Source organism: Labeo rohita, unplaced genomic scaffold (genome assembly GCF_022985175.1).
Source record: "Labeo rohita strain BAU-BD-2019 unplaced genomic scaffold, IGBB_LRoh.1.0 scaffold_680, whole genome shotgun sequence".
In the NCBI taxonomy this organism is placed as follows: domain Eukaryota; kingdom Metazoa; phylum Chordata; class Actinopteri; order Cypriniformes; family Cyprinidae; genus Labeo; species Labeo rohita.
The window spans coordinates 12290-23522 of NW_026129613.1; the positions used below are offsets into that span (position 1 = coordinate 12290).

An 11233-nucleotide genomic window follows, 5' to 3' on the forward strand; every position below is an offset into this window, starting at 1 on the left:
CAGTGGAGAAGATATATCAGCTATTAACACAATGGCAGTGATACAAGATATCAGTAGACAGGAAAAAAAAAAAAAAAAAAAAAAAAACAACATGCTAAATATTTTTTACAGAGGTTAATAAGGGGAAAGAAATGTAAATGTACCTTTAGAGGGCACCTTATGCAAACCTACTTCTCCTTTTGTCCTTTAAAAAGCCTTCACTCTATTCATCTCCAGAAACTTGTTGTGACTTTGTTGCATTAAGTTCCTCTTTTCATAACATGACAATGGATATTGTTTCTAAACTGAGTTTTATCTTCATGTTTGCTCTCACAGAATGTAAGAGGCTCTTGAAAACCAGTTGATAATCAGACTTATGTGTACTGTTGTAAATGTTAATGTTGAACTGTTTGTTTTTCAGTCTGTTGGTGTCAAACACTGACTGAGTCTGAGTCAGTGGTCATTAAACCTGGAGGATCTCACAGACTTACCTGTACAGCCTCTGGATTTAGTGGTAACTATGACATGTCCTGGATCAGACAGGCTGCAGGAGGAGGTCTGGAGTGGCTGGCATACATCTCTGGTGGTGGTGGTACTACATACTACTCTCAGTCTGTTCAGGGACGCTTCACCATCTCCAGAGACAACAGCAAGAAACAGATGTATCTGCAGATGAATAATATGAAGAATGAAGACACTGCTGTATATTATTGTGCAAGAGACACAGTGATGAATACAGCTACAGCACTGCACAAAATCTGAAAACAAACAGCTCTCCAAAATAAAACTTTATCATTCGATTTCCCATTTCTGAAAAGGGATGGTTCACCCAGAATAAGCTGCCAGCCTTTTTGTTAAACACTTTCTAAAACACACATCTAAACCCAACGGAGACACTTTTTCACCAGACCATTATCTTTAAACAATAAATTCTGTTTATCTACCCATTTCCTGTTGGGAAAAAAGCCAAACAAAGAGAGAGAGACTAATATATCACAAATGTTGAGAAATTGAGGTAACCCTTTACAATACATATGTAATGTAACACATCCAAGTACCAGTCTTCCAACAACCATCCATAAACATCCTAGCAGATAACACAACTTTAAGTTACTCTAAAGCATGTCATTCATTCATTACTATTAGCTCTGGCCAATTACTGCTTGACGCTTGGAGTGTTGCAACCGTGTATAAGTACAGAATTTTTTATTTTAGATTCACAGTTGATTTATGGCAGAATTATAGCTCTGGGCCCATATTTACAAAACATCTTAAGGCTAAAAGTAGCTCATAACTTGCCGATTTAGGAGAAAATCTTAAAAATAATAGGCGTGCCAGTCCTAAATTTAGGACTTCTACGTTTTTGCTCTAAGAGTGTTTCACAAAGCGTTTTAGCGCTAAAACTAGCTCCAAAATCTGTGCAACGTAAACACTGATTTATACACGTCCGCAAGTTCGCATCTCCAGTGAACTGTTCACGTGTCACCGCATTGATCACCAACAATTTTAAAGCTGTTTTGGCTGAACAGGTAGGCCTGTACAAACATCTCTATGATTCATCAATGCGTGACCATAGAAATAGTCAGATGGCAAATAACTCCTAGAGAGAAATCGCGACCAATTGTCCCACCACTTTTTTGAACATCTCGCGGCACGGATGTACCTAATGCTGATTAAACATTCCTTTCTGTTAAATAGGGTGCTGAAGCTGGAATCTGTATTTTTTTTTCTGAAATCATGCTTAATGTTCATTGAGATGTTAATTAGTGATGGAACTTTCTCAATGCGGCTTGTTCGCACGCGAGCGCTTCAATCCATGGCTTATGACGGTTAAAAAAACCCAAAACAACATACACACAAATGTGTCCCTGATTTAGGATCACTGATGAACATATTGATTTTAAATCAAATATGGGGGAAAACATTCATGTGACGGCGGATTAGAACCCAAAACCTCTAACTCATTTAACATAAAATCTACCACTGGACTATTTGGGATTACAAATAACTAATGCATATCTATGTATTTATTCACTGACATGATTTATCTCGGGGCTAATAAAATATTATCACAGTACATGTAAGAATAAAGGGTGAATAGTAAGGGTGGGGTTGACTTTGTTACTATGGATGATGTCAGCATGCTCACTAACCATGCACACAGTGATTGGCTGATGGGGAGGGGTCTCTGTCAGACATTTACTCATAGAATTATTGCAACGTGCAATATTATGTTACCATATTCAAATAAAGGTTTTCAAATAAAAATGTTGCCATATTCAAATAAAGATTTTAAAATGCAGGCTAAGTGTCACTAATTAAACATATCTTCAGTCTCTTTCATGTGCGCTCCTCCTATACAGTTAGTGGATATGCATATAAACAGCCTTTTAATTAACAGAGTAGAATAATCATAGGTGATAGTAAGGCATGTAAACGTAAAAGAAAACTAAACTGGATGCAAGAACATCTCTTACTTCTTGCCCAACTTGTTCATGAAAACAAGGATATAATCAATGGAAAATGGAATTACCTCAAAAACTAAAAAAAAGATGTGTGGGAAAATATATGTGTGCAAATAAATGCAGCTTTCCCACTTTTGTCCAGAAGCAAAGATGACTGTGAAAAGCGCTGGTATTCTTTGCAAAGTCAGGCAAAGGCAGAGATTGCAGAATTCAAGCGACAAACAACTGCTACAGGTAAACGGACATTATTTTCAAGTTGACCATAATGTTTTCATGTAACCTTGTTATACTATTGTAGATTAAAATCCTTAGCCTCATTAAAATATTTATTGCATTCAAAAGGAGCTGCCATTCCGTAGGGTTGTCAAAACCTTGATCTGTGGCGTTGTTGGGTTGTTTCTATTTGTTGGTGAAGTGACTGCGTCCCTGCAAGTTCTGCAACAGTCATAATACCTTTCGCGATTAAGACCATATACCTTCTTAAAAGCTCATTATCATCAAATGTTTCTAAAATGTTTCTGTTGCGAGGCAGATTAATTTTTTTGTTTTGGAAACAAAAACAAAACAAAAAACAAAAAAACAAAAACAAAAAAAAAACAGAAAACAGAAAACAACAGTGGATAGTTTTCAACCAATTTATGAATAAGACTGGGAAGATACAGTACCACTCTGCTTCACATTATCTAATTAAATTTGAGCTTGTTTAAGAAGCACACAATCTATAACAACACAATGGTAATGATGACTGACAGATATAAGTTAAAATAAACAGCCATTTTTTTCAGAGTTTTGAGCCATCTGTTACTGTTTTGTACACGTTGTCAATATAATTATAATTAAAATGCATTTAGTTTTATAGACCACAATATTACTGTTGATAATTGCTGAGAGAGGGCCCTTTTAGTTCATTTTGGGAAACGGGCAGCACGTTCCTGAACAAAAGTAAACAGATGAAGTAATATAACTAGGGATGCACCGAATATTCGGCCACCGAAAAATTTTTATCACCGAAACAACACGGCCGAAACAGTATTTTGTGATGACGCAAACAGAAACCGCGGCCTGCACGTGCTTGTCTGAGGCAACATGTCTGCGGTGTGAGGTTAAGACGGACTACGGAATGAAAACAATGAAAAGTACACTCTAGGGGCCGTTCACATATCGCGCCTAAAAACGTGGAAAATGCTAGGCGTGCCGAATTCTCCTCCTTTCCAAAGCTCTCTGTAGCTTGCGCTCCCGTGGCGTCTGAAAAAAAAATGAGCGCGTCGCGACCGCGTCGCTTCCGTTATGAGCGCGGCTGCTACGCGTCTACATTTGAATTAATGAACTTGAGCGCGCAAAAGACGCAATATGTGAACGGCCCCTTAGGCTACTATATATGTGACTACCAGATTGTAGCCATATTTCTGCTAGATATTTTTTTAAATGTGACAAAAATTTTAATTTATGCACTGGCCCTATTTAAATACACCCTCTCAAATCTTTCTCAAATGTCAGGCAGATGACAAGCTCAACCTCAACGATTTATTCTTTGAAACTTTAATATTAATTTATGCAATTGCAATGCCTTGATTTTAGTAAGGTTAGTACACAGTCATAGCCACAAATGCAATGGTACTAATAATTGGCATAATTTCTTTCGGTGTTTCGGTTTTCGGCCTTGGTTTCCTCTTTTTTGGTTTTCGGTTTCGGCCAAGAATTTTCATTTCGGTGCATCCCTAAATATAACTTTTCTCACTTACTGAAATATAAGTGAAGATTTTTTTTCTTTTGTCTACTATACGAACACTCAGATGCAAATGATTTTGTGGGAAGGGTCAGTGTCTCCCAGACTCCTGAAAGACTGTGTTATAAGCTTTCAGTCAGTGTGTGTGTCCAGTGACTAAAACAGCTGCAGTGTAACCTATCACTGTTTTACTGTGGTAATGGAGATGCTACTGTATGGACTCATACTGATGATTATTTCATGTGAGAAACTCTCATTTGTTCTGGATTATTGTTGCAATTTCACTGTTTTAAATCATCTAACATTATTTGTTCCATGTTTTTCAGCTGTTAGTGGTCAGTCTTTGACCTCCTCAGATTCTGTGATGAAAAAGCCTGGAGAATCAGTGACTCTGTCCTGCACTGTGTCTGGATTCTCAATGAGCAACAACTGGATGCACTGGATCCGTCAGAAACCAGGGAAAGGACTGGAGTGGATTGGGCGTATTGACACTGGCACTGGCACTATTTTTGCTCAGTCTCTACAGGGCCAGTTCTCCATCACCAAAGACACCAGCAAAAACATGCTGTATTTAGAGTGAAAAGCCTGAAGACTGAAGACACAGCTGTTTATTACTGTGCACGAGAGTCACAGTAAGACAAAAGGTAGCAGGGCTGCACAAAAACTACTCATGTGATCTTTGAGGGTCCAAGAACATGTTTTAGCACATTTCACGTTTTGTTACATTTTGTTAATTTTCTGAGTGTTTTAGTAAAATTTAATAACTCAAAAAAACTATGATATTTTTATATAAAATTAAATAAAATGTTATAATAAAAACATTCACAAATTACAGTTCATATGAGCTCTACAACATTCCACTGTGTGAACCTTCACAATCAGCAAGTTAAATGTTCAGCACATTAGTAAACATCTTTGAAAGATGATCTCTTAAACACAGTCAATGATGGGAAAAGCTATATAAACATTATTGCAAATATTCATAATTATCTACTTGTAACAAGCATAGTTTATTTTTTCACTGTATTCTGTTCCTGCTTTCCTGTGTTCCCTTGTTAGTTTCCTTTGTTGTTAATTAGTTCCACACTTCTGTTCTGTTTTCCGTTGATTACAGTCTGTATTTAAGTACTTAGTTTTCTTCATGCTTGTTTAAATTGTCTTCTGCATCTTTTACAGTGTTAATAAAGACTGTTAGTTTAATAATCTCCTTTGTCAAGCACACCATTACTGCCACTACTATGTCTCTGAACTAGTAAGTATAAACAAACAATACATTGAAAGGCAGAGATGGTTACTGAGGTTATAAGGTCACAGAAAATGTAAACGTACCTTTAGAGGGCACCCTAGCTATGCAAACCTACTTCTCCTTGCCCTCTTTAAAAAGCCTCCACTCTATTCATCTCCAGACACAAAACTTGTTTGTGACTTTGATGCATCAGCTTCCTCTTTTCATAACAGGACAATGGATATTGTGTCTAAACTGGGTTTTATCTTCATGTTTGCTCTCACAGAATGTAAGAGGCTCTTGAAAACCTGATAATAATCAGATTTATTCATGTGTACTGTTGTAAATGTTAATGTTGAACTGTTTGTTTTTCAGTCTGTTGGTGTCAAACACTGACTGAGTCTGAGTCAGTGGTCATTAAACCTGGAGGATCTCACAGACTTACCTGTACATTCTCTGGATTTAGTAGTGACCAGGACTTGGCTTGGATCAGACAGGCTGCAGGAGGAGGTCTGGAGTGGCTGGCATACATCTCATCTGGTAGTGTACTATATACTACTCTCAGTCTGTTCAGGGACGCTTCACCATCTCCAGAGACAACAGCAAGAAACAGATGTATCTGCAGATGAATAATATGAAGAATGAAGACACTGCTGTATATTATTGTGCAAGAGAGACACAGTGATGAATACAGCTACAGCACTGCACAAAATCTGAAAACAAACAGTTCTCTAAAATAAAACTTTATCATTTTATTTCTCATTCCTCAAAGGAATAGTTCACCCAGAATGAGCCAGCCTTTTTGTTTAGTACACTTTCTAAATCACACGTCTGAACTCAACGGAGTCACTTCATCTCCAGACCATTAACTTTAAACAATACATTCTGTCTGTCTACCCATTTCCTGTGGGGGAAAAAGCAAAAACAAACAGAAATTTAGGATGACTATTTTAAATTTTGCAATTTGACAATACATTTGTAGGGTCAAGGTTTAAACCTGCGAGTCTCCTTAGACAATGCTGAATCTCTTGAATATCCCAACTTACAGTTTTATAAAAACTACTAAGTAGTTGTTTTACCCTTTGGTCATGTTTCATCTCAGGAGAATCTATTTCTAACTAACTATAGTTACAAAAGATTGACAATAAAGACAGACTCTCAGAGCATGTTGTTCACTTTTACAGATGCTCATGACAACTCCATGGATTGTAAACACACAATTCCTGTTTTTCTAATAGTCTGTGTGCAGGATTAAAAATAATCAAACATTGCTCTATAAACACACACAAGCTTTGTCACTCCACATTTGTATTTTGAGAATCTTAAAAGCAACACATTCACTAGTGAATAATCTCTACATCACTTACACATCTGCTCATGATGCTGGCAGCTACTGGTATTGATGTTAAGATTTCCTGAGAATAATAACCAGAAAAGTTACCACTTAAGTTAATTTGCTCTTTGGTTAATCATAGTAAAATATCACAGCATTTTTAGTGGCTAATATTTTAGTGGCTTTATTTTGAATGTTCGTAACATATTAAAAGATCACTGCCATGATAATGGATGCCCAGAAATAACTTTAAACTTCTCTGCCCACCATGTCACTAGCCTTTGGCCTTTTCCAGTGTTTCTATAGGCTACTTAACCACATTTTACTTTTGTAGGGCAGATACAGTATATGCAAATGTCATGATTTAGTCTGAAGGATCAGTGTCACTCAAACTCTCAAAGGACTGTGTTATAAACTGGATCCTCAGTCAGTGTTTGTGTTCTGCTGCAGTGCAGATAAATATCTTTTTGTTTCTCTTGATTTGACAGATTTATGGTCACAATGGAAATGTTACAGTATGGAGTTCTGCTGATGATTTTGTCAGGTGAGAATGATTTCACTTTTCCAGATTGTTGTCATTAATTGTTCTAAATCATCTAACATATTTTGTTCTATGTTTTCAGCTGTTTTTCAGCTGTTAGTGGTCAGTCTTTGACCTCCTCAGATTCTGTGGTGAAAAAGCCTGGAGAATCAGTGACTCTGTCCTGCACTGTGTCTGGATTCTCAATGAGCAGCTACTGGATGGGCTGGATCCGTCAGAAACCAGGGAAAGGACTGGAGTGGATTGGGCAGATATCTGGCTCAACTGTATATTATGCTCAGTCTCTTCAGGGCCAGTTCTCCATCACCAAAGACACCAGTAAAAACATGCTGTATTTAGAGGTGAAAAGCCTGAAGACTGAAGACACAGCTGTTTATTACTGTGCACGAGAGTCACAGTTACACAAAAGACTGCAGGGCTGAACAAAAACTATTCATGCATCAGACCTCAATAGCAACTTCCCCGCAATTCAACAAATTATACTTTCTCATAAACAGCTTCTCAACTAAATGAGTATATAAAGGTCTGGATTAATTAAGGTGCATCATTAAGAGCATAGATTCAAAGTCTTTATCAATGATCAAGATACACAAACCTGTACAGTTGCCATATATAACATTATGAAACAATACCTGGAAAAAAATAATGTGATATATTTTAAATAACACATTTACTTATAGGAAAATTGGTGTATTAATCCTTCATGAGGTAACACTTTAAAGAGTTCAAACTTAAACACATATTTATATACTTTTATCAGACTTTATATATAAATACAAAATAGAAAAGACAATTGACTATTTCTAAGTACTGTATATATACATATAAATGTGAACATCTTTCGTATAAATCTATTTAAATATATTTATACATACACAGTACCAAATGTTATTACATGCACATCTATATATTAGTGTGTTACTGAATATAAATTAAAATAAATTATGATCTACAAGTAAATTATCACGTATTTCTCAATATTATTATTTTTAAAAATATAATCATATATCTATTTACCCTCAGCATGGTTTTTCAACAAGAAATTCAGCCAAAACAACAACGACAACAACCTGATATTACAAAAGTGCTGATCTGTGTTCGCTGTTCTACTACAACCTATTAAAACTATACAACTTTACCAAAATGCTTTACCCACTTTCTCATGAACAAAACACAATGTCACATTTGTTTGATGGAACTGAGGGCTTGCACACACATGCCTGCTGTAAAAAAAAAAAAAAAAAATAAATAAATAATAATAATAATAATAATAATAATAATAATAATAATCATGTTTATTCACTGAAGTACAATACCATTTCCATATCAGTAGGTGGTACTATCATCCATGAAATGAAACTCAATTGACACAATCACCAGTGACTCCACTGATTTTGATAATTCAAGGTTTTGATGCAAATTAATTGATGTCTGTTTCATATTTAAACACTGTTGAGTGGAGGACTCATCACCAGTTCAGCCTTCATATAAACCATGTTCACTTCATTTCTCTTGCTGTTGCTGGCTGCTGTGTCTTGTAAGTAAATTCCCTGGACAAATGAAGAACTTAGATGTTTTCTTAGTGTAAACAAAAACATATTCATAATTCTGTTTTAAATGTTGTGTTTATCCACAGGTATTGACTGTCAGGTTGTGCTCACACAGTCTGAACAGTCAGTAGTTGTGTCTCCAGGTGGTTCCTACAAACTGACCTGTGCCTGCAGTGGGTTTTCTGTTAGTGGCACTAGCATGTATTGGATCCGTCAGGCACCTGGAAAAGGACTTGAATGGATTATTTATTATTATTCAGATTCTAATAAGAGCTCAGCTCAGTCAGTGCAGGGCAGATTCACAGCATCTAAGGACAGCTCTAATCTCTATCTGCACATGAATCAGCTGAAGACTGAAGACACTGCAGTGTATTACTGTGCAAGACAGACACTGTGAAAACACAAATACAGGCAGCTGTTCAAAAACTCATCATCAAGGGAAAACCCTTCCCTGCTGAGCTAGAAACTGTATGCAAAATAACAATGCTGGTGATAAACTAGCATAAAATCATGATGCATCATTATTAAATAACACACCATAAAAAAGTAAACATAAATTAATATAATTTTGCTCAGTTATAAAAATATAAGTGAAAAATTTCCCTATTTTAATAATGCTCAGATTAATGTATTAAACTACAGATCTGCAAAGATGCAAATGATTTTGTGGGAAGGGTCAATGTCTCCCAGACTCCTGAAAGACTGTGTTATAAGCTGAACTTTCAGTCAGTGTGTGTGTCCAGTGACTAAAACAGCTGCAGTGTAACCTATCACTGTTTTACTGTGGTAATGGAGATGCTACTGTATGGACTCATACTGATGATTATTTCATGTGAGAAACTCCCATTTATTCTGTATTATTGTTGTAATTTCACTGTTTTAAATCATCTAACATTATTTGTTGCATGTTTTTCAGCTGTTAGTGGTCAGTCTTTGACCTCCTCAGATTCTGTGATGAAAAAACCTGGAGAATCAGTGACTCTGTCCTGCACTGTGTCTGGATTCTCAATGAGCAGCTACTGGATGCACTGGATCCGTCAGAAACCAGGGAAAGGACTGGAGTGGATTGGATATATAGACACTGGCTCAAGTGCATATTATGCTCAGTCTCTACAAGGCCAGTTCTCCATCACCAAAGACACCAGTAAAAACATGCTGTATTTAGAGGTGAAAAGTCTGAAGACTGAAGACACAGCTGTTTATTATTGTGCGAGAGATTCACAGTAAGACAAAACACAGCAGAGCTGCACAAAAACTATGTGTACTAGTTGTGGTGGTGACCCACTCATAAAAATGAACTTAAATACATGAAAATATAACACTGTAATCTTGTGTTTACAGACTCAACCAAGTTGTCACTTTTAGGGCATATTACATTATAAGTTTCTGTCCTTCTGTCGGTCCTTAAATGACATCATCCCCAATCACTGTCACAATAGAGTAATTTTGAATTAATAAATTTTGCCTAATAAGCTAAATGTAAGTGTTACACTTTAAAGAAAGATGCAATGTGTTGCTCTGTCTTAGAGCAACACATTTATTTTCTGCTCGAAAAGATAGAAGAAAGAGAGAGGTCAAACAAGGAGCGCATCTGTTGCGTCTATCACGAAGCTCATCATGTACTGAATACTATTTCTTCGCATCAGACACTTTAACAGAGAATTATAAACAAAACATGTCTTATAGTGCAGATGTTTATGCAGATATATGACATTGGATATTTTACTCTTTAAACCACACTCAAAAATATTGGCTCTAAATTGATGAACATTCTCATCAAATAGTTCTGAATGTGTACCGTGCCCACTTTCACATAGCATAAAGGAAAAGTATTACAATGACATAATTTAAGCATCACAGCCTCCTTTACTCTGAATACAGTGAGTAATATAAACTCTATAAACAATTACAAGAATGACTATCTAGTGTATTTTCACATTACTCCATCAATGATAACAGTTTGAAGCTGTTTTAATACTCTTTTTAATCCGTTTTAATCTTCTATGAAATGTACTAATGAACTGTCTTTCTTTCATGAACTATATTTTAACTGAACCACAGTGTTTTCCTGGAACTCTCACAAAATAAAAAATAAAAGCAGTTTACAACTGAATCTGACTGGTTTTCTTATTAACAGTATTTCACGAATGTTCTTTTAATCGTAATGGCTGACAGAGCCACGGCTAAATGAGGTCTTTACATGTAATCACAAACACGTTTTCCTTAACTCTCGCTACTCGTCACTATAATTAATCCATGTTTGTAAAAATCTAAACAGTTTATCGTCGTGCCTCATTTTGCTTGCTTTTCTCAACTATCTGTATACTTCTTAGACATTCACTTCTCATGTTGAAAGTTACTATTTTTAACACTCATCCTCCATTTTGGGTTCGACGCACTTAATCACGGTCAAA

At 36.1% G+C, this 11233-nt stretch overlaps 1 long non-coding RNA gene, 1 pseudogene and 3 gene segments (V, D, J or C); 4 read left to right on the plus strand and 1 right to left on the minus strand.

The window, feature by feature from the left end:
• Positions 1–231: 231 nt before the first annotated feature.
• On the plus strand, positions 232–741 carry LOC127161596 (immunoglobulin heavy variable 3-23-like). The segment is given in 2 exon segments: positions 232–318; positions 401–741. Coding segments are annotated over 2 exon segments (399 nt in total).
• Positions 742–4306: 3565 nt separating this feature from the next.
• LOC127161601 (Ig heavy chain V region XIG14-like) lies at positions 4307–4750 on the plus strand. The segment is given in 2 exon segments: positions 4307–4412; positions 4497–4750. Coding segments are annotated over 2 exon segments (297 nt in total).
• An 844-nt stretch (positions 4751–5594) lies between these two features.
• LOC127161597 (Ig heavy chain V region 6.96-like) overlaps positions 5595–11233 on the plus strand; it is a 10682-nt gene continuing 5043 nt past the window's right edge. Inside the window, 1 exon segment of the V gene segment in view lies at positions 5595–5684. Within this exon segment, the coding sequence occupies positions 5633–5684 (52 nt within the window).
• LOC127161603 (uncharacterized) overlaps positions 8906–11233 on the minus strand; it is a 5363-nt gene continuing 3035 nt past the window's right edge. Inside the window, exon 2 of the long non-coding RNA XR_007827098.1 lies at positions 8906–9040. This is a non-coding gene — a long non-coding RNA (uncharacterized LOC127161603). The remainder of the gene's footprint in view (positions 9041–11233) is intronic.
• LOC127161600 (Ig heavy chain V region 914-like) overlaps positions 9540–11233 on the plus strand; it is a 5645-nt pseudogene continuing 3951 nt past the window's right edge.